Source organism: Dufourea novaeangliae, unplaced genomic scaffold (genome assembly GCF_001272555.1).
Source record: "Dufourea novaeangliae isolate 0120121106 unplaced genomic scaffold, ASM127255v1 scaffold21, whole genome shotgun sequence".
Lineage (NCBI taxonomy): Eukaryota > Metazoa > Arthropoda > Insecta > Hymenoptera > Halictidae > Dufourea > Dufourea novaeangliae.
In genome coordinates, this window is record NW_015373910.1 from 6718052 (window position 1) to 6742910 (window position 24859).

Below are 24859 nucleotides of genomic sequence, written 5' to 3' on the forward strand. Positions count from 1 at the left end.
GAATATTCCACTAAAGATGTTTACATATCCCAAACACCAATTTAACAGAGTATATTTCTACCTGAATCAATCGTACTATCCCATTCACGAATAAACTTCACACCAATTACGTATTTTGTCTAATGCATTTATTCGTACAATATCAATAAACTACAAATAAATCCTTAAAATTGTATCATCGACTAGCTCGAGTGGCCAACCTCCAAAGTTCATCCCATCATGTTACGAGCAGTATCTAAACAGAATGCATTACGGTCAGCCGAATTATTCCACGGTATCGTATCGATATTCACACGCTTATGGAGAAAAATTACGAAACGGATCAATTTTTACCAACGTTACGTCTGTTACTCGTATTTATACATAACTAACCCTTAGTTACCGTTGTTCCGGTCGTTTCAGAATCATGATTGAAACGTTCAATTCCCAGCAATAAAATGTACAAAAAGAAATTATTCTCGAAACTTCATTGTCACACCTAGAATTCCACACTCCCTAATTAATTGCCCCGTTTCGTAACTTCTCTCGTTAAGTGTTAGTATCGTGTTCACCTATCATAGTTCCCATTGGGTTAGGCATGTTTGCCATTTGACCCATCATGTTGCTCATTTGGCCCACCGGATTACCTGTGCCTCCTGTTCCTCCTCCCTGGGTGCAACCATCACCCTGTCTGCAGGGCATCGCAGATCTTCTGTTTCTCATCTGAGGGTTCATGAACGTGTTGGACATTGCATCCATTGCTGCACCACCCGCATTCGTTGCTACACCAGCAGCATTCATTGCAGCATCCTTTGCTGCACCAGCAGCATTCATTGCAGCATCTCGAGCCTGGTTAGCAGCTTGTCCAGGGTCCTGGGCAGACCTTCTGTTTCTCATTTGAGGGTTCATGAACGTGTTGGCCATTGCATCCATTGCTGCACCACCCGCATTCATTGCTGCATGAGCAGCATTCATTGCAGCATCCTTTACTGCACCAGCAGCATTCATTACAGCATCTCGTGCCTGGTTAGCAGCCTGTCCAGGGTCCTGGGCAGACCTTCTGCTTCTCATCTGAGGATTCATGGTCGTGGTGGACATTGCATTCATTGCTGCACCACCAGCATCTCCTGCCTGATTACCAGCCTGTCCAGGATCCTGGGCAGACCTTCTGTTTTTCATCTGAGGGTTCATGAACGTGTTGGCCATTGCATCCATTGCTGCACCACTCGCATCCATTGCTGCACCACCCGCATCCATTGCTGCACCAGCAGCATCCATTGCTGCACCAGCAGCAAGCATTGCAGCATCTCGTGCCTGGTTAGCAACCTGTCCAGGGTCCTGGGCAGACCTCTTGTTTTTCATCTGAGAGTCCACGGCTGTGGACGTTGTGTTCATCGCTGCGTCAGCGGCGTCAGCTGTGTCTCCGAATGGTCCACATGGGGGGATTCCGTCTGGTGGTGGTCCATGTGGAGGTGGACCACGTGGATGTGGACCATGTGGAGGAGGACAATTTGGAGGCATTTCTTGAGGACTTCGTCTCCCTCTGACGCCTGTATAGTGCCTGTCCTTTGGCTCGGGCTGCGGAGGAGGCTCCACAGACTCGGACTCGGACTCGGAGGACGCTCCGAAGGCCTCGAATTAAGTTCAAGGATAGTTTAGGTGGGGTCTACTGACAGCTGTGATTGGATCGACCTTTCACAGAGAACCGTCAGCAGGAGGCAGCTTGTAACGTGTGAGTCACCTTGGGGATTGATTTAATCCTTCGAGACAATATTCCGTTAATCGAGAACGGTTTGAAAACTTCACGGCTTGACACCGAAGGGTAGTCTACTAAGAATGTTCCTTGACATTAGTTTTCAATATAGTCCCCTTTCAAATCTTCGCATATGGTTCAACGATGTAGCAGTAAAAGCAATAGCAATTAACTAATACTAGATGCTATTGCTTCTCCTGAGCTAATTGGAGTTATTGCTTTTACTTAATGAAATTTAGTCGCGTATATGGAGCTCGTCGAATGTCTGACTTATGCGTCACCTATTTTACTTACAGTGTCGATGACACTGTAAGTAAATAATACTACATTTATAGTCTTATCCTCAATGCAGGTAGAATAGGCGACGAATAAATCAGACATTCGAAGAGATCCGTAAACGAGATGCATTCTCAAATTCGATTTTTATTTCCAAACGATACTTTATACGAAAGTATTTACTCTAAAATTTCGACTTTTTATCACACGTAAAACCATTTGCTTCTCGGTTATACCACGATCAGCTGGCAATCAACCCACAATATACTCTGCTTCATTATTTATAACCCACCTACAAGTCAGCATTTACTTTCGATCAATAATTGTTAGGAATAAATTGTCGAGAAATTGTTGCACATAATGCCTGCAATCTACTACGATTATACACACATATGGCGTAGGTTATTTTTTTGTTACCTGGGAGTAATAGAGAATTTATTGCTACATTGCAAATATGAAACGACCTACGTCAGTTTGTAAACGTCGATTTGTAAACGTCGATTTGTAAACATCGATTTGTAAACATTAGTCTGTAAATGTACATTTGTAAACGTCGATCAGTAAATATCGATTTGTAAACATCAGTCTGTAAATGTAAAATTGTAAATGTAGATCTGAATGAACGTCGATTTGTGTCATATTTGTAAATTGTCGATTTATAAACGTCTTAAATTTTTCAGTGAAGTAAGTAAAATCTCTTAGAAAAACGATTGCATATTTCAATGTTTCACTAAAAAAAATCTGTCCTTTTGAATGTTCTCGTCATGTTGGATTAAATTTATGAAAATACTAAAAACCCTTGCTCTGACTGGTCATTAATGCTGATTTATAGCTTGGTTATAAATATGAGACAGAGTGCAGGTGATCACACAATTACAAGAGACTCAACGCATCGAAGACCAGGCACTTACAGAGACGACCAATACGGCAACGACACCGACAACGAGAAGGTACTTCATGATTCCTTCAACACTCAACACTGTGTCGATCGCTCTCGAATCACGGAAATAAATATTGTGCACTACGTCATCAGGAGCACAGGAGGGAGAAGCAACGTACGCGATGCAGAACGTGCAACGCAAAAAGGACAAGCTGAAAAGGAAATGATCTCCGGACAGTCATTATCGACTCGAACATACTGGCCACGCCATTGTTCTTCGTCCACGATAGTCCGTTTCCCGGCGAGTTTTGTTTTTCCGTCACGGGCCACGACGGAAATGACGGACTCGTGACCAGGTGACGCGACCAACATCGTTCTCGACGGTTCGTAATTTCAATGTTATCGGTCGAGAGATCGTTCTCCTAATTCCACTTTAATAACCGTCGATCTTTATCGCCTCGCAAATTATTTAATTCACACCACAACAATAATTTCGTAAACGCAACTGTCACCTTCAGAATTGTAAGATTATATAATTTTCCAAGTCTTGATTTCAGTGTTTTGATACATCGATTCACATTCTTCCGGTAGAGTCCTGTTTCATCTAGTACTTTTTTTTAATTACACAATAGTTGAAGGATTATGTTAGATTGTATGGTAGTTGTTTCCTGGATTTTTAATTGCAATTTCTGATTGGTTTTGTGGGGAGCAATCTTCTTTCGTTTTTGTATGCATCGTTCTCTCAGATTTGTTAGATTTTGAAATATTCTACTATTTATCTATTCATAAACTAGACACATAGTTTAAATTCGAAATATCTTTCTGACCTTTTCTTCTTTCGAAATGACGTCGTGTATTGAAGAAGGGACGAGGACAAATACTTGTTAGTTCTTCCAAACTAAATATTGAATCTGATAATTGGTATAACTTTTTTTAGCCGTCTGAAAATAGTAAAAAAGAGCATGGGTCGGTTTCGACTCCACCTTACCAACTACACCCTTAAAACTCACCTTACAATTCGAGAGTTAAAAAACTCATCGGAGTAAAATATTCAATAAATTGCAATGAAGTTTTCACATCACTCGTAACCCAACAGAATCTTTAATACGATGAATATCATTCTACTTCAGTTCGTTTTCTATGAATTACTTTATAAAAATCTGCATTTGCATAAACTTCTGGATTAATAATACAATAACGATAAAAAATAATAACTGTACAAGTTCGGCAAGAGAAACAGTTATGTTTCGAATAGCAAAAACCATAACAGTTTCTTATAACAATACCAGTAATAAATCCATAAACAATCAACGCGTTGAAAACCGTTTTATCATGTTTCCATTCCACAATTAAACACTTGTGTACACGATTCTGTCCTCCTTTGCGCGACGTCGAATTATCCAACACCGGATGCACGGATCCCAGGTGTTCGAGAGTTATTAAAAATCAACCGCCTGTAATGACGCAACCCGGAAATATCCCCTGGCTTCGGTCATTCAGGATCGTCGATCGTGTCGCGTGCGATCACACCGATGCCCCTCTTCTGTTTATGCACCTGGGGAGAGCCCTTGGGCGACGTGATCGACGTAACCGAATTAGGCGTCGCCTTAATCGAAATATTAATAGTTCGCCGAGGGTGGACGAGCACGTCAGGAGTCGTGTACATGTTCGCCTGCTTTGTCAGCCCTGTTAATCGACTCTCGCGAGCCATCGAGCGGCCCGTTCGATCGGAAATTGCAACTTTTCCGGACCGTCGGCCGTCTTTCGCGGCGACAGAAAGGCCTCTTCCGTGCTAACCGTCGAGAATTTCGTGTACAACCATCCTCTGTGACCAACCCCCTGGTACGACTATTAATAACGTTGTGCAACCATTCTGGGTCAGCGCAGTCTTCCTCTTCTTTAGGAATTTATTGCCACGGTCACGATACTTTGAGCATACGCTAACAAGAATAGGCTTTTTTAAGTTCATTAAAGTGATTGCAAGATTGCAACTGGTGTGAAAGATACTGTGTAATGGATCAACTACTTCGTGTCACAGTTCATAGAAATTAACTTTTCCTGATTTTGGAACTTTTTACATAAGAAGCTTGATGTACAGTGGTGATACAACCAGTGCAGGTTATTCAACGTGAAAAAATAAGTCGAAAATATACAGTAAAATATTTCATTCGAGTATTATTATTTAAATACCTCTACAAAATTTTGACAAAGATTTATGACTTCAAAAACGAGATAACGTGTGTCTGGCTACGTACTGCCTTTTTCACTGTGGCAGTGAACGTGTTATCGACTTTCAAAATCGATTGGATACGCGTGCAATTGAGTGGTATTTGGTGCGTCTGTTCATTGCAGTCTGTTTCTACTTGCTGGCAGAAGAATACATACACATGTTAGATGAATGTTACAGTAAAATTTTGTGTGACGCTTCATTCTGAGATGATCAAGTATGAAAATTTATCTAACATGTACTTATGTATGTAATCGTAGTGGTAATAAGTAGAAACAGAATGTAATGAACAGACGTGCCAGCCAAGTCCTATTCCACTGCACGCGTATCTAGTAAATATTAAAATTCGATTATCTCGGAAACGAAATATTATACGAACAAATTGTGTTCTACATTCTCGACTCATTTTTGCATATAGAGTGACTTCCTCCCCGGTTGATATTCACCTGTCCTGCCCCACCCAAAATATCAGCGATTAGAAAAATACTTATTGTCTTTTTAATCACCTAGAAATATTTTCCATTTATTTAGGTCATCGGTAATCAGCGTTGTTAAAATGAATAAAGATACGACTTAAATAAAATAAATGATAACAAAGCATAGTGTCCGTAAACTTTTGGCAGCCACTGTACGTATTGATACCCCAACTTTTATTATCGCAACTCGCGGATATTTATGCAAAATCGGTCCTCAGCAATATCTCGTGAATCCCCCGATTGATTCCCCGAGAAGCTTCTTCACTGACGTCAATGGCAGGGGAGGTTTCTTTTATTCCACCCTCTTCACTCACGGAGGAAACGAGAAAATCTCATTCGCCCGCCAATCATCGAGCCCCCGTTCCGCCCCCTATTCCCCCATTCCAGTGAAATTACGAATTAGGCTTGATTACGTCTTGTCCCTCGTAGCGCGAGTGGAGACGGGGAAAAGTAACAAGGTTACCTGAAAGAACCTCGGGAAGAAAAGTGGAGGCGGGACACGGCGGAAAATGCAGCTGACCTTACCCATCTCCCCCCACGGGTGGCCTCTCCGTTGGATGTTAATTGGATCGGAGGCTCTACTCGAACTTCTCCCCGTCCCCTCTGGAAATTTCTTTCGCTCTATGGTCAGATTAAGTGAAACCACCCCCACGATTGTTCGACGAATTCGGACACTTGATTTTGGGGGGCGATTTGACCGATTCGAATCCCTTGACAGGGGTGAGATCCGCCACTTTTTCAGAGTACCTTCTAATGAATGGATTAAGGGATCTAGGGTTTTCATCCTGTATTGCTTTCGATTTCCGTAGCTAACCCCTATGTTTCTGACCTTGGTATCGATATGTCATTCGACCCCACTGGGAACTGAATCTCGTCAATTTATCTGATTTAAGGGGGTTTTTCGTCAAATAATCTACGGGGTGAGTCGGCGAATTTTGTCACTAGAAATTGGTTAGAAATTGTTTCTTGTATGAGGATATGTTTCGAACGAAAGTTTTATGGAATTTTTTTGTAATGTTGCTCTTTAATTGAGGTATGATCATCTGAACTTCTTTAAATGTAACGTGTAATATTTGACCCTACAATTCCGAGTAGATGACTGTTAGAGTACATATATTCGAAGATATTCCATAACTGATTTTTAATTTAAATAGTGCTCAAAATATTGTCCATTGCAATCAATAAAAGTGCGTAGTCGATCAATGAGTGGGAGAGCGAGACACATTCGTGTGTTTCTGGCGTCACAGCGTTTCATGGTCTAACAATGCGATCTTTCGTGTCCTCAGGTGTTTTACTGAGCGTTCAATAAATCTTTCGAGTTACAGGGTCAAATGTTACATATTACATTCACAAAACTCAAGGTGACTTTCATATCCCAATAAAATTGCAAAAATAACACAAAGCCAATTATTAGCATACATCTTTATGGATGAGTCGATAGTGGCTAATAAATGAAAATTTGAGTGGTCTATTATGTTCTGAATAATTTCATAGGCTCGTTAAATTGTATCACACGTTTTACTATACTGTCAGTGAATTTTCGGTGGTAGTGTATGACTACAGAAATTCATAAAATCGACAGTCCAGGTGGATGGAATCGTAGTACTCACCTCGTCTTCCTGCGAGGAGGCCAACTCCGGCTCGTTCTCCTCCAGTTTCGTCAACAATTTATCCTGCAACAGAAAAATCAACAACCAATGAAGCACCGTCACCTTGTCGACGAAACTATATTGTGACGATAATATCACTGCCGTTTCCTGTCACGCCGGCAGTCAATATAGATCGACGTTTCTTCCAGGAAGGCGGAGGCAAGTTGAAGGCCTGATCGTTTTCGCGGAAGGCTGAATCATAGTGATATAATACTTCAGCAATAGTTCCCACCGGCTATTCTTGCACCGCGTGTACGCGACCGATCGATATATTGTTTCTTTCCCCCCACTTGTTTTTCGCCTCTTTTCGCCGAGCCACGCAATCCACGAGCCATCCCACCTGCCTAACGATCGTGGACTGTACTCGACGACTGTACTGATAATCGGAGGTTGTAAAATAGAAATTTATGATCGTCGACAGGTCCTGCATCGATCTATAATAATTATAGATTCATAATCACAAGTACTATGTAGAGCCTAACAGAGACCAAGAGGATATGCAACCCCCAATTGGTGACCAAGATACGGAGAACTTGTGAAATTTTTTAGATAAAATGTGTTTCGTTTCTTCCGACTATATTCTTCACGAAAATGAGAGGTACAAAGGTAAACTGTACTTAAACGTTAATTTGGTTCAAGATGGTCAGAAACTTAAGGACTTTAAATGACCCAAGATAGGCCTAACCCTAAGGACTCAAATTAAGTGAAGGTAGTCCCACGTCTGAGGACCCAAAATGATCCAAGATGATCCTAAGCTTGAAGAATAATAAATCATCCAAGATAGTTCTAACCCTGAAGACCCTAAATGAGCCAAGGTTCTCTAAGCCTAAGGATCCAAAATTACCAGTACAAACAAGTGCCGTTTCCACTTAATGACTCCACCAACTTTTCATTTCACTAGATTGTTACTCTCAACTACACCAACTTCTAAATCTCCCTCGAACATCTCGGAATTAACGTGCTCCCTCCGATTCATCGTTCCGTCGGGGTTCATTAAGTACCAGACCATCGGAGAACGTCGCCAAATTTCAATGTCGCGCCGTGAGGGTGGAAAAAAAGACGAGAGAAAAACAGGCGCAAAGAGTCTCGTCACGTTCTTGGCACGGTGACTCGGGAGGAAACGACGGCGACGAGCGTCGAGGAAACCGGCGGTGGTTGCTCGTTGTTTAAATGGAAAAATTGGCTGGCTGTGATTCGGAGGCGGACCACGGTCGTTGCGTTTCGGGGGTGAAAAGTTGCTGTACCAGTACCGCACACCGTGGTGGGGATATTTTGCGCATCCATCCCCCTAATATCCGGAGAGCACCCTGACCCAGATACACGCGTCGAACAGCCGGACGACGGCGATGATACGACGTCGAATGAAAATCCCCTCACCCCTCCGTGAACGTTCTGTGTGTCCATTGTTCTGAGGGATAACACCGTGTTTTCAAATGGTGGCGACGGGACCGAGAGACCGACCGTACAGAACGGCAAACGGTGGACAAAAATCGAGAAACAAAATTCCTGGATAGTGAATTATATGCCCTGTAGAAGATCTACAATAGTTCTATGTGGAATTCTTTTTCTGATAACTATCCAATGACCCTAAAAATCCTCACATTCAATTTCTGTACACATTTCTCAGTAGAGAGAAATATAGACGACCAGGAAGAGTATTTCCAGCGTCCCGAGTGTATCCGTAGAGACCAATGGAATGTGAACGGATATTGTCACCCCCTATTAATAGCAGTACGATGAATAATTCGCGATGTATACACACGACCGTAAAACCGGGAAGTCAATTAAACCGCTGAAAATTCCATGCGCCTGGTTAATGGAATTACCGCGTGGGAAATTGTGCAATTTCCATTCGATGAATCCGTCGTCGTCACTGTCGAAGCCAAGGAGGCCATCAGGCACTCGATTAGCCCGTTGATGCACACTCCGTCCAATCCTACGGCTAATTGTCCCTCCCATTCGGCCTGTTCGGTAGCGTACTGTTCCCATTTATTTGGCTATCGAGACGTAATCTTTCCTCGGAATCACCGCCACCCTAACTTTCGTTATTGAACGCTGGACGACGAGACCTCGACGAAGCAACTGTCAAGCTTTCTCCCAATTTGGACCAGAATGGACAAAATTGCTTTTACGAAGTTCGATTGTCGACAAGTTTAATTAACGTTTAAAATAAGAATCTGATAATTACTCTGATTCTTACAAACTCTGATGTTGATTACTCTATGACGTCCTGAAATTTTCAATTCTTACGTATTGTGGTCAAAATACAAACAAACCAAGTATGTCACATCTGAAATCGTGTTGAGAAATATTGTCTCCAGAAAAAGGTAAATTATATTTCCTAGAAAAAATATTTTGTCTTATTTTAACCACAATACGTGAAGATTGAAAATTTTAGGTTGCTTCTATAGCTACGCCACGCAGTGTATATTTATGCTACCAGCGTAATAAATCGTAATTTTACACTATCCACTGTCAATATGTAAACTCAGCCAATACACGGTATTCGATCGAGACAACAATTTCATGTAATCCAAATTGCCCTATTTTCAACAAAACAATGGCCACTCCAGAGTCCCATCCACTCTCAAATGATCCAGCATCGTTTCACCGTAGAAAATCCCAAGATTCGCGGAAAGAGAGCCTGAGAAACGTCTGGCGTCATGCTCGAGATCCCCGTACCCGAGAACAAGCTGGTCCAAGCTTTCGATTTCTACCAGTTTGCGCTCGCATCTATCGTTGACAGGAAACCTGTTCTTTCCTTCTAGTGGTCAGTTTGGAAGACATGGTTGTTCCACAAATTCTTGTTTCCCTGGTGTGCCGTATACTTGTTATCAGAAGAGGTAGGAAAAGCAAATACACGTTTAATTATCGGTTCAAATCACCTGTACAGACCCAATAACCTTGATCGATTCTTCTAATCAGAAACCAATCCACGAACTAAATAACTATACCTGACAGTGAGTGAAATTTCTGACGACCACGAGTGCCAAAAATGAAAGAGGAAGTCTTAGAAATATTTTCTTCTCGATTGAAAAGTGTTGTCCCCACGTGTTCTAGTGACGTAGTGAATGACACCTGTGATTTCGACGGATCGCCTTCAATTGTATTCCACTTTCTGACATAAAATTCGTGGCTGTATCACTCGCGAAAATTCTATTCTTCGTAGGAAGAATTTCATTGTTAGACAGCGCATGGGTCTCGTCGAATCACCGTTAGAATCGATTCTATTTCGTCTGAATCGCATCTTCAACCGACTGGTATATCGCGGGGGCACTGAGGTGTACGAGGATCACGGTACTTTCACTCGTAACTCCGCGGGCGCAACTGGGTGAAGGGGGCCGCGGTTCGATTCAACGCGAAAATGCATTATCATAAATCGCGGGGATTAATTGGTGCATGCCAGCTTTCTCAAGTGCAACCGATAAAAACCGCCGTTTACCTTTGCGTTCGCGACTTTAATTAACGTGATTTAATCGTTTCGCGTGTGCGTATATGTGTTGTTCGACATCCAACAATTGGGTCAACCGTGACCCACTGGAAAATCTCTCAACACGTGTAGATATAAAATGACGTTTACTTATTTATTGGACGAACTAATTAATTTGTGGTCCCTAGATTTATTTATTTATTTCTTTATAAACGGATTGGCCCCATTGTTTCTATAAGTTGTTTACATAGGTCACATGTCGCGGTATATATAATTAATCTAAAAAAGAAGGCCACGATTTAATTTGTACATCTTACACTACGTGAACAATTTGGTGTCTATCAAACGGTCAAAGATGGCCAGGTCATGGTAATGCAAAGGTTCAGTGTCAATGTTATGCAATGCTATTCTGTAGATCGATTAGAGGAAACTATCGCTGGTAAATCATAGCTATCCAGACCACACATTAGGTTGAGAGCAGTCTGATCGATATCGTGAGGAGCCGTTCCGTTCGCCTTTTCACACTTCGGCTCATTGTCCCATGACAACAATGGTTGATTAGCTAATTCCTAGTGCTCTAATGAGCGTACACTTTCACTCAGACGGTTTTTTTTCCTGTCTGTGCGCGGATCAGCGAAGAAGGTGACGTCGGTTACGACGGGAGAATATTGGATTAGGTTTATGGGGTAGACCAATTTTACGGTTAGGGTCAATGGCTTCGATAACTACTTATTGCTTGGGATTGTGGGTGAACAGTTATCGAGACCTGGAATACAATTCCAAAATGTATTTTTGATCATCTAATCTAGCTATTTAAAAGAGAGTACTTGAAAGACCTAGTATTTTAAAATAGAGTAGATAGTGTATTGGGATAATGTGTGGTTTTGTGATGGATTGAAATATAAAGAAATGGTACATTATAGTTTTCTGATAATTACCGTGAAGTATTCTCTAATGGCCATAGCTCCATTTCTGTTAATAAAATCTTTAATAACTAGAGTCGTAAATACGAATCAATTTCACTCCAAAATACTTTACGATGAAAACGAACCTGTCCTAGATTCCCAGTTATTACACTATTTATGTTATTGTTCTACATTCAGAGTTATTAACCTCCAAATAAGGATTCACTTTCATTAGTCCCGATACTTGTGTACTTTAATTGTTTCATAGTTATTGCATAATTTTACGAGAACTGATTACCAATTTCATCCGATACTCTACTGTAATACTCCATTAAAAATAACTGTGAAACAATTGTACAATCTTCCGACAATCATTTAAACTACACTTTATCAAAAAGAGGCAAGTGTCCCAGACCCTTTTACGTCATTTTGGAGCATACTCTCAACAGGGTTTCCTTATAGCCACTGTTTCATTTTTAAAAGATCGATTTAAACATCGGTTATGTTTAAAACAGCTATCGATTTAGTTAGACAGCAAAGTGGGCGTATATTACGTCTCAAATACTACTCGTTTATCGATTCTAAGTGGAGACAGCGCCGGATTATGTCCGAATCATGCAAGCATCATTGACTAGGATACACTGTTGTCCATGACAAAGCTTCCAGAAAAATTGGAATCGCAAATTGTCACGACATTACATTTGGATCACGCGATGGATCACCAACTCCGTTCCCTTTTTCCATGATTTTCACCCTCTGCACTCTCAATCTGATGAAATTACAAACTGCCACCGTCAAGTGGTGCCTCTCAAAATTTTCGTCGGCCATAAACGTGGTTCCTTGATTTACGTTTCATTCCCGCGTAGAATTCCGTTCTCGAACGCTTTGCGGACGTCGCGTATGCGGCCCCTTTGAACTATTAAACCGCATTGCACCTGACACGTCCAGGTGGGCAGTGTCACGCTCCCACCTACCGATGACCGACGAACTTGCATTAATATTCGGTTATACAGGGTGTCGAGGAGTTCAGGGTTAGAAATTCAAAGTTAGGGAACAAGTTTGTGCTTGGAAAGCTGAAGTCTCTTCCAGTGTTTGGATGTAGTTTAAAACGAAATAATCTCTGGATCTGTGCTAATTAAGTCTATAGTTGACCAGTTTAAGGATACACTGTGCGAGTTTAAATCTGTGTAAAATCTGAGAACCCTGTTCTAATGGATTCAGGACGAGAGAATGGTCTCGTGTTTAGGGAAAGCAGTTCCACACTTCTTCTAATGTACAGACATAGTTGATCAAAATATAATTGCTGACTCTGTGATTCCTCGAACACCATCGAGCTACTTCTAAGCCTATGTCCCTATGCCAATTTTACTACCACAATAATCACTTTCTTGCGAATCGATTAAAGAACAATCAACCTCGACAAGTTACCTAAACTCGAATGAACGAAAGTCCAGGAAACAGTAGATCGAGGAATTTCCTATAACAAACCACCTGGTCAAAGATCATCAAGCCTCCAACAACAGGTGCCATTTTACACCGGCGTTTCGTCACCACGGCTTTCCCAACCGATAGGCAATTCTCTTCGAGCGATTACAGTTTCCTTCCAAGAAAATTACAGAACTAATCTCCTAAACGAACAGAATAGCAAGTAATATTGTGAATAGCTATTTGGTAATGGAGCCTGGAGACGCACAGACGTTCACTCGCTCGAGGAGAAAGGTACGCGATCGAGCGTGGCCTTTTTCTCCGCGTTTTTCCATGGAGAAAAGACCAGTCGATAGAGAGGAACGTGGCGGTGTCGCGGAAAGGACGTCGATCGGCGAACGCACGCGATATCACGTGTCCGTTCTCAGGTTCAATGACGACGACCGCGACGATTGGTCGAGGCCAGTCGTCGTCGTGTTTCCTGCACTCGATAGACAGAACACCGTTTATTTTCTGCCGCCAGGTGTGAACCCGTTACACGTTACGCCACTTCCATCCGGAACCTGCTCGTACTGCTGTCCCATCAACCCGGATCGCGACGTCGAGTATCTATTGTACACCAGGTATGTTCGAGAATCGATCGAGACACTTTCGTTGATCACAAAATAACTAGAAGACACGATAGAGGATAGAGAATAAGGATGTTCGATTCTCTTCAATGAATCGGGTTTCGAAACGATTCTGAATCGAATCATGGAGAGTCGATTCCATTAAGGGGCTATGTAACGGCTATATAATAAGGCAATTTTTTGGAATTTTTTAAAGAAAAACTATTGAACTTACTAAATAATATTTGTAAAGTATGCTATATTGTTATAAAGTAAAAATAATGTATTTTTTAAAAGTTACATACGATAATTTTTAATATATCGAGAAACTCGTACGGGCTAGAATGACACCTTTGACGAACAGATATGATTCAGTCTAATTGATGCACATCGCAATCATAGAAACAGTGATATTGATTAGTCCCTTCTAATTACACTGCTCGAAAATTAGAGGATCATCGATGAGTCTCTTCCAATTACATTGCATGAAAATTAACCTGTAGAGGACAGGAAGCCTATTTTTAAGTTCCAAAGATGACTCTTATGTATGACACTCTCACAAATATATAAAACTTCTAACATATAAAAAATCATGAAAAAGCCTACCTGTCCTCTAAAGATTAAAGAATCACATCATTGACCATTCTTCTAATTAAACAACATGAAAATTAGAGAAGTATGAATTGTCATATAAGGCCACGGATTCGAAGAGTCTAATCTTTTTCTATATTTTCACGACAGACGGAATCCAACCTGCGGGACCAAGCTGGACATCTCTGATCCGCGGACGTTACGGACCAGCCATTTCGATGATCGATACCCGACCGTCATTTACATCCACGGGTACAGCGAGAGCACGTCGGAGGGAAGTGCGGTTGCGATTCGAGACGGTACTTTCGCTTATTCGAAATAATTATTTCGCTTCGATACCTTGACAATACTCTAAACTCCTTAGCAATACCCTCGACACACTTTCCACAGTAATTATAACGTAACGTTCGCAACTATACCTGTAATAGAGACATCAGAATCTCGACTATTTTTGTCCCGAGTGTAAAATCCCGAGTTCAGTGTGTTACGATCGCTGACAGCAACATTCGAGTTTCTGGTATAAAATTGATGGAACTAGGCTGGGGACATTAGTAGCTACAAGAATCACCAAGCCACTTTAAGGCATTCTGACAGTATGACGAATCGTGCCAGCGCAACGTAGAAGTTCTCTCCCCGTCGTGGAAACTTCGGTATTCACGCAGGGATCCATATTCGGGATCGTTGCTGACTGGCGTTTCGTTTTCAAACACCCTCGATTGTGAACGGTGAACAGAGAAGTTCCCAGGGCATGACAAGCCTCGTTCGATTTATCGTAACTCGACTACTGTTCATTCATGTCGATCAGTATACTCACTGTTGTCTTTTATTATTAATTGTGAAGTACGATAGAACCGATAGGCTACCTATTTATTTCGGAATATACGACGGAATTAACTTAAGGGGTAATGTTCAATCAGAAATTTTCAAACAAATCGATTTTTCACTTTCTACATTTCTTTAAGTACAAGTTTCAAGGTAATCCGATTAAAATGACAGGGTTACAGGCGTTATCATAATCTAGAAACTGCAATCTTTGAAACACAAACACATTTTTTGAAAAAGGTCTTATAGTTTTTGAGAAAAAAATTCCCAAAGAACACTGTTTTTTCGGTCTCCTGACTGAGCATGACCCTTTAACACAAGAACTGCCCATGATAAACGCCTATATCTAACAAGAAAAAACTTTCTCGGAAAGATACTTCCCAACCGAGAACCGCTGAGACTTTCCCCAATTGTTTGACTTCATCCATGAAGACCTTACTGCTTTCCAGTTTACCTTAAGCGAGGGGAGCATAACCTGATCCTGGTGGACTGGTCCAAGCTAGCAGGTCTACCATGGTACATAACAGCTGTACGGAACACGAGAATCGTTGGGAACCAAGTGGCTGGCTTGGTGGACTGGTTACAGGGCCAGGGTGCTGTATCCATGTCGAACATTCACGTAATTGGCTTCAGTCTGGGCGCTGAGATCGCTGGGTTCATGGGGAAAGCTTTAGCCCCACGAAAGGTAAGTGTCAAAAGGTTACCAATTATCACACTGAAATCTGAATTCCTATGGAACAAAATGGAACCGTATTGGAATGGAACAAACTATAAAGTCTCCACATAGACATGTATTTCATAGAAAATACTTGGATCCATAGATCTCATCTAGAATACTGAAGAGTATTTAGACCCTAAATCATCAAAAGGCTACTAATCACTAATCTGTTTCATCAATTTATCAGGAGTTATTCCCTCGACTCTAATAATATTCCTCCTCACGAATACCTGTCTCTCGAATCATAGCATCTGAAGGTTAAAAATTCGATTTTAAGTAGAAACGGTGTATTCCAGGTCGGACGAATCACAGGTCTGGACGCGGCGTACCCTCTCTACATGAACACCGGCAGGGAGGGACACTTGACGTCAGCGGACGCCATGTTTGTCGACGTGATCCACACCGATGGAGGGAATTTTGGGTTCCCCAATCCTCTGGGCCACGTCGATTTCTATCCAAACGGTGGTATACCCATTCAACCCGGTTGTAATCTCCGAAGTGTGCTTCGTAGGACTCTATCGCGACTGATCAACGAATATAGTAGGCTACCCAGTGTTTATTACATAACAATTAAACTATGGATTTTATGCATTTATACTTGATAGTCCTGTGACTCAATATATCAACCAGTTTTATTTTATTTCGAACTTAACAGAATTTTCGATACCAATAAAAAAGTTTCCTTCTGATTTAAAGATCTTTCTGAAGATTAGTGAATTGATCCTTAAAGATTGATATTTGCATGAACATCCACAGTCTATTAATGACTCTTTTGGCTTGTCTGATGAATTATTCTTTCTGACACGTGTTTAGTCGTCTGTGGGCACAATCGAGCTTGGATGCTATACGTGGAGTCGGTGATGAACCCTTTTGGCTTCCCTGCGAGCAAGTGTCCAAGATGGAACCCAAACATTCGAGTGCCTTGCGCGTGGACGCCTGACGTTCTGATGGGAATCGCCGTGAATTCGAGAGTTAGGGGCAGGTTTTACCTGAAGACAAACGCAGAAGCACCGTTCGCTAGGAACACAACTGGATACATAGGGAAATGATCGATGGTAGTCAGGAGTTTGGATGAACCAGACGAGCCGCACTGACGTCACCACCCCGATTAGAATAACCGAATCCTTTGGATTATTGGTCCAGAGGAGTCTTACTTTAGATTGAGGAGGATGACAGACGTTTGAGCCCATGAGCCTAGCTCTACAATGTTCTCCCTTCGTAGACACGTCCAAGACGCGATTCAAGAAATTTAGATGTTTCGTGATGATAAATATTTGTTAAGAAGGAAGGATAGTATTGAAAATTTATAAAATTTAATTTGTAGTCAAATTAACGTAGAAGCAAGTCTATTTCCGTCTGTTAAGATATCGATAGTGGAGGATTTGTGGTGAGAGAATAATATTATTCGGAGGTGAAAGAGATTTATTTTCTGATTGAAAGACCAATAAATACGAGAACTCTAATTATAAAATAAAGGTATATCTGATTTTGACTGAAATACTTTAGGTGATGGAATATTTATCTACATCTATGTCTGATCTACACCTATTTTACCCATCACTAATACTTAGACTATGGATAGTTATGCAAATGTATACTTTTATGGGCTAATTTAAAAGAGCAGGAGTCAAAGAGAAATTGGTTTACTTTATATACTATTCCACAGTTTCCAAATGAATTAAAAATCTCTTTAAACTTTATCAAACTCTATACTAAATTTCAGAGAATCTTGTACGTTGTAAATGCCTAAAATTCGGAGTCTACAGTAATCAATGTTAAAAATGTGAATATAAAATCTAAGAAAAATCTGCCACACGATGTAACCTTATTAATAGTAGCAAGTTATTACGAATCACCAAATGATTTTCCTAGTTGCTAAAATATAGAACCATTTCCACTTGAAATAAATTTTCATCCATCTCAGAGCAACCAAAATTCCATGGTCTCAAATGGTCCCACACAAGTTTACCCTCAAAATAAGCCGTCATTCTCGAGACGTGGCTTCCCAGCGAAGGTAAACGGAAGTTCCTCATGAAAACATACTCATGCATAATTCCTTGCGAGCGTTTGTCGGCCCGAGAACGAGATAACCACGCGGCCTGTTCCGTTAAATGCGATGATAAATCTGGGGTAAGTACTCGACAATAAAAATCCTTATTTATCGCGGGACAGGATTTACTCTTCGGCCAGCGATAACAAGCGATGCAACTTGCCTTCCCTCTTGAAATATGGAAATTACCAAGGACAGGCCGCCCATTGCAGACGATCGATGATCACCATCCCGACAAATTATTAAAAAATACAAAAATTTTATTCGAATTAGGGGAAGATTAACGAATTTGAACCATCGCCTAAATTGTATCACTACAGCAACACAAAACAAGTTCCAGTAGTGGTTCGACCTAGGCGATGCACAGAAGTCCAAAATAAAAATTTAGCAAATCAAATCGTCAAACACAAATTTCTCTTATCTTCAAGAAAAATTCACATCAACTTATCATTAACCGTAGAAGATTTGTTCCATGCATTACTGTTCATTGTCTCTCGTATCAATCTCGATCGGAAATGTACCAACAAAATCCCTAAAAATTCAGACTTTCATGGAGATTTTGAGAACACTGTTAGTGAATGAACACCTCATCGAAAAGTACCCCTACAATTTCTAAAAATATGTGTAATCTAACTAAATGAGCGTACGAGTTGCTAAATTTCGATTCTGGTCCATTGTGCGATGGTCCAAATTCGGCAAACTACCCTTATTTCCGAAAGGGTTTCCTGACGTTCACCCGTGAGATAAGAAGAACTCAGAGACATCATCCGTCAGGCATTTGTCCCCAGTAAAAGATACAGAGCGTGGGTTTCCAACCGGGGCTCGGGACGTTTCCAATCCGTCGTGGCAACAAAGACATCAACCGCGAAGCCCCGGCCACTATTTCCCCCCTTTTTCCCTTTTGTCTCCCTTTGCCAGCGCCGCGGATAGTTTCCAATCCATAACGCTCGGACGGGCATCCGCGCTAGACAATGCCTTCCCCCTTAGTTTTTCTCCTTCCATTTTTTTTTCCCACTCCTCCATTCGCGACGAGCTTTTTCCACGTTCGCTGGATACGAGAGCTTCCCACCCTTCCGTTCGAAAAATCTCGAGGCAACAACGACGAGTCTACCTTGGCCGGGCTTTAAAAAAGAAACAGAACCGTTCCGACGCGGACGTTATATGAGTGTTTGCCTTCAATATTTGCACGGGAATACATGAAATCGATAGGTGTCTCTGGATGGATCTTGGAAGAAGTCCGAGGCAGCCGAGTGGGCTAGAGCACCCTCGAGAAGTCGATAGCAATGGAAAGGCAACGCATTCGGCGGTGTGATGCAACCCTCGGTTGAATAATTCGTCGTCGGTCCAAACGAAACGATCGTCAAGTGGAGATTCAAAGAAGGGATAGTTTTGTTCTTAGGATTTAAAATGTCGGACTGTACACTGGTTGGATCAATCATGCGACAGTCGACGGAATTTTTTCTTAAGGTTAATTTTTTTACATTTTGTAATCAGTAACTCTGAAATGGAATCCCACGTTTAAAATTACTCAGAACTCTTTCCTAATTTTTTTCAATTTGGTACGGAAAAAAATATTTTTGTATATTCGAATATACAGGGTGTTCGCGATAATTTGTACCATCGTTTTTTTCGTAAACGGTAAATATTGGAAAAAAAACCGAAGAGGAGGAAGTTGTAGTATATTGTACTTAAAATTTTTGTATTTTTAATATTTTTCTAGAAACAAAGCTGACCTTAATTTTTTTAACTGGAATGCTACATATTTTCTTATGTCATATGAAAGCAGGCATTAAGTGTTACTGTGCTAACTCCTTAATGGCTTCTGTTAGTCGATGATTCACTGTACGAGTAGGCGAGAACGATTGTTTTCGCGAAATCGATGAACGAAGCTTTCCCCACCGAGTCCATCGCAATCTTAACACGAGGCATGGGGGCACTGCGTCGGTCACTCAACTCGGCGACTTTCGCTGAAAAATTCAGCATCGACAGGTCGATAACGATCGACGACCTATGCCCAGGGTTATAGATGACCCTAGTCTTGAAAGACCACGACGCTGTAGTAGCGTGCACCACGTCCGACCACATTTCTTCGACACCCAGAAATTCCCTCGAGTCTCTTAGTCGACTTGTGACTTTGTAAAAAGCTCGAGATTCTACGGAAGAAAAAATTCTCCTGGAGTCGATTACACCCTTCTGCTAATGGCGATTTAATTGAACTCTCTTGCGTGGTCGTGAAAATTCCACCGTTCCTCGAGGAACCTATCTGTATTTCTCTGCATAATTCTGGAATTTACTTCCCCATTGGAGTGATCCGTTGTCCCAGATTTCTTAGCAAGGAATTCCTACGAGGGGTCGAAATTATGTTCGCGAAGGGGAAAATTCAGAAGGACAGTAGTTTAGGGGATGAACTGTGTGCTCGATGTTACCGAAGTCTTCCTCGCTTTGGGGCAAACAAAACGCTATTGACTATCTTTTTGTGAATTTTTTTTTCGCAGTTTCAACGATTTTTACATAAAGATATTTTCTGTGTGTGAACTAAACAAATATACAGCTTCGTCGACCAATTTTACCTAATCAAAATTAACCGTTAACTGCATCAAGAAGGTCCTGGAAAGAGATTGAGTTGGCTATGGTCCCGAAAGTAAATCATAGTAAAACGGTCCCACCGAAAGATCAAATGTCACCGTCGACGGTGCCGAGATTCTAAATTACACAAGGGAAATTCCTCGATAAATTGTATTCAAATGAGGCTTCATGACGGTATTAGCTGTACCGTTGCCCGTCAACGACGATAAAATCGATGGTGGTGGGGGAGGGGGAGAATGTGGCCGTCTGGTCGCATTGAAATGCAGCCGCGTGCACCGAGAATTTCGATCCCCTATCGGCGCCGGTGCATTGTCCCCACCTGGGCCGGAAATAGGAGACGAAACACGAAATGTCTGCACGCTTTCTGCTTCGGTCTGCGTTATCGTTTCCCCTTTGTCCCCCTCTCAGGCTCAGATTATGGACACGTTGGACCCCCACGCGGCCCTAAACGTCCATTCCAACCCCCACACAATTCATAAACCCCCAGAGTATACAGTGTTTCCTCCGTGTTGAAGCTCCTTCACAGGGAAGGTCGCGACGAAGGGTTGTTCTCCTCCCTTCGTTTCCATTCCCCACGTTTTGCATCGGTTTCCTGGCGTGTTGCATGCCACCAGGGGAGGGATAAAATGGCGATGTGAATATCGGTTGGGGAAGTTTTCGAGATAAAGAATAAAGGGGGTTGTGAAGAATGTGCTCGGAGCTCGAATACTTTCGGCGATGTTTTCTTATCTTGATAAAACGGTGCGTTGTACTTTACGAGAAGTTTTTTTATTTGTGTTTAAGGTGATATATAGCCTGTGTTGGTTTTATTTTATATTGTGGGAAAAGAAATTAATAGTTAGACAGGTTAGAATTTTTATTATGTAGAATTAGGATGAAATTAGTCATAGGTGGAGATTACTGCTTAGGCTATTCTATGTTGCATAGTTTTGTGAAAGAAGATATTATTAGTTGGAAGGTTGGAATTTTATTATCTAGAATTTTTTATCTAGAACTAGGAAGGAAATAGAACTAGAATTACTGGTTGCGGTATTAAATATAGTATACTTTTACGAAAGACGAAAGTGCGCAGAACGTGATGGGATAAGTCTGTAGGGGGTCTGGGTTAATCCTGGGCTAATCTTGGGTTGCACATGGTTTGTATGCTCTTATGAAAGTGGTAACTTCGAAGAACATTGTATGATGGTTGAGAGTTAACTGTGTTGAAGCAGGCCTGGGGTAGATTTGAACTTGGTCCATGTTAGATATGTTAGTTAGTATGTTGCATACTTTTATAGAAGAAGAAATTGCGTACAAGGTACAGGTCTCTGTTGAGTCTCAGTTAATCCTAAGTTACACCTGGATTATATACTCGTATGGAAGAAGAAAGTTGGAATACCATAGTGGAATAATCGAGCCTTAACTTTATAAAAAAAATAGATCCTATTCACGAACAGATTTCTTGAAACCTTCCAAGTGATACTCGTACTAAATAGCTGCAACAATTCTGATACATCCCTGGTAGCACAAAACATTGAATACATATTCATCCAATATTAAAAAGAGATTCAATCTCTTTTTAATATTTAAATATACATACAATGTTTATTTCATATTACGAAAAAAATAAATATGTATTTAATATTGGAAACATATATTTTATGTATACAATATTTGGATTCAATATTTATTTCATATTAAAAAGTGTGGCTGAAAAAATATTTTTTCTATATTTTTGTGCTACTAGGGATAGCATTACAATTTAATTTCATACAAAACAGTATTTAGTTTTTTCATGCTAACAGTAGTTAGTACTCAATCTATCACTGCAATCAATTAAACGTTACACTCTCTAAACAGTGTTCAAACGATCAGTTCCTCATATGTCTACAGTACTCTTCCCTATCTTCTATTGCAGTGGACATAATTTCTCCAGCAATCAAGTATATTCCATCGTCCTTCGACCCAAAATCCCAGTTTGAATCTCTAAAAAAAAAGGGTGTCAGAACCGTATCTGCGAGCGTGGATAATCCGAGGATACAAACATCAGACCATGATCTCTTTCTTCGGGCTAGGATGAAGTGTGCGTGGACGTCGGCTCGGATACCGGGTTTCCGTGACGTCGCGTGATTATTTCCACGAAGTAGAAAGCCTCCACCACGCGGCCGAGAGTGACGCTCGAGGCATTAACGCCTCATTAACGCCCTCCACGAATGACGCGATCCTTCATCACGCGCCTCCACTCGTTCTCCACCTTCCCCTTCCCCGCTGCCTGCGCGCGTTCTCCAGTTTCCCACCCCCGCAGTCGTTACCCACCCGTGTCCTCGGAACATTACATCCCTAGTGGGTGAACGAATCTTGGAATTCAGTGGAAAATCCACGGGTTAGTTTCATCTAGATAAATCGTAGGCCTTCCACTCAACGCTAAACATTTACAGGTGAAGAACACGCTCTGGTGGCTGGGGACTGGTTTAGAATTCCCTAGGATTATCCAGATTGCTGCTTGCTTCCTTTTGCAGGATATGGTGAGAAGATCAAGAGGAAATTTGTCGGATATTGGATGGATCATTGGGACTGTTGGTGGGTCCCTCGTGGATTTGTAATTAATACTAGAACTACCAAACCAGTTCAAATGACTGGTTGGTATAGTGGGTAAGTTATAGTGGACTTTAGGTGTGACCTTCTCAGTCGATGTGCTGTGTAATTCCCTTAAGGGAATAAGCTATTAAATGTGTCCTTTGATACTTCAGGACTGTATTTATTCGCTCTGGTTTACTTTCTTTTACTAAACGTCTGAAATACTTTTTGTACTCTTCAAATTAGTAATGTTTGAATAATGAAAAATTAGATGTGACATTTTTTTCTTCATAGGATGTAAAACTATTTAGGAAGATACAAAATGTATATTTTATCTGCTCGTTCTAGTATACGTACACTACTGAATTCCAAGATTTTTCAATATAAAATAGAACTATTGTTTACCTAACTAGAATGGTATATTATATTCAAGATTACTACGGCTGTCGATACTACTGCGCTACTGATTCACTGATACTCAAATTCACTCGTTTCACTGACCTTTCAATCCACCCTCTTATTTTGCTGTCACTCGAATCCAAACTGCTTTCCTTTTATTTGTCAGCCACTCACACAGTTGCCAGGAGAATTCCCTACCGTAGGGACGAAGTGACTTCACACGGAGGTATAGACACTAACACGACTTGTGCACACCACGTTAATATTACTACGAATGGAAACGTGACGCTGCGTCCCCAGCAGAAATACACCCCCTCCACAACTCCCTACTTTGTCCCTTCGAGGCCATGTTTTCCCTACTGTACCCTTGAAACTAACCGTAAATATTATATTTAAAACAAGGCAAGCGTCTGTAGACGATTGACGTTACGAGTGGCCCAGTGGTAAATTACCTGGACCCTAGACTAAAGTGTTTACCAGATCTATTATTTTCTTCCAATTGGACCAAGTTATACAAAAATCTACCTACCGTCAAAATGACAAAAAATTAGTTAAACCCAGTACGATTCCCATAATCTTGGGATTTGTATTTCGCAAAAAATCACCTTGTAATTATACTCCTCACTGTCAAACCAGCCATAAAAAACATGGTAAAATAACAAAAAGTAATAGAATACACTCGATAGAAATAAAATCATTTTTTTTTTGTAATTTTACTTCATTTTAAATCATTGAGGGCTGGTAACGTTCTGCATAACTTGGCCCAGTTATAATACGATTTGATTCTAAATTAAAATTATCAGTAACTGAATATAAAATATCGAATACCGTCGCAATTTCGTCAAATGCCAGCCATTAAGGGAGAAGGCATGACTGACGATACGCAAAAGCCACGTTTTCAACGGGTTCACTCCGCTCAGAACTTCATTAAGCGAGAAGCCACCCCCGAAGTATCACGGCCATTCTATTTTTGCAGCATTCTGCAGTTTGTCCAGAATCTCGCCCCCCTCCCCCTCTAACCCCCAGGTAATTAAGCCCTTTTGTTTCGGACCGTTCCGGGTTTTCCCGCTCTCGCGATCTCTTTCCATTCCGCGGCGTACTGGCCCCGACTCACGGACCATCAAACAGAGGAATTAAATTTCGTCCTGCTACGGGTTCAATTTCAATTTTAAAACGGGCTATTCATTGCCCCGTCGCGATCCATGGGAGCCTCGGATTTCGGTCGCGAACGAGCCTCGCGACTCCACATTTAACCCTTCAACACCGAAACCCTTAAATCGTCATTTCAAAATTCTGAAACTGATATATCTGTTGTATCTTGTTATTTTGAAGTACGTAATATCGATATAACATCAACCTGTTTCTTTCTATGTTTTTAAAATTTATTTTTAACCCTTAAACACTGAAATACCTCTTCCGGGGAAAAAAAATTATTTCTCAGGATGGTCCCAATATCTCATCTGTATTTTCATGGCAAAATCCCTGAAAATATGATTTTCTAGATGTGACGTACAGTAAATCCTCGATGA

General features: G+C 41.2%; 2 protein-coding genes across 3 annotated transcripts in view; both read right to left on the reverse strand.

Annotated features, from left to right (window-relative positions):
* LOC107194007 (genetic suppressor element 1-like) overlaps positions 1 to 24859 on the reverse strand; it is a 36031-nt gene that overhangs the window by 3620 nt on the left and 7552 nt on the right. Inside the window, exon 2 of the mRNA XM_015583562.1 lies at positions 7202 to 7264. Coding sequence (XP_015439048.1) covers positions 7202 to 7264 — 63 coding nt within the window. The remainder of the gene's footprint in view (positions 1 to 7201; positions 7265 to 24859) is intronic.
* LOC107194008 (circumsporozoite protein) lies at positions 120 to 2975 on the reverse strand. Of its 2 annotated transcripts, none has more exons than XM_015583564.1 (3): positions 2920 to 2975; positions 627 to 1611; positions 120 to 235 (listed from the first exon to the last, which is right to left on the reverse strand). In XM_015583564.1, the coding sequence occupies exons 1-3, from the start codon at positions 2965 to 2967 to the stop codon at positions 210 to 212; spliced, it is 1059 nt and encodes a 352-aa protein (XP_015439050.1). In that variant the 5' UTR covers positions 2968 to 2975; the 3' UTR covers positions 120 to 209. The 2 variants fall into 2 exon arrangements, with proteins under 2 accessions (XP_015439050.1, XP_015439049.1); XM_015583563.1 differs by having other exon boundaries at positions 552 to 1611.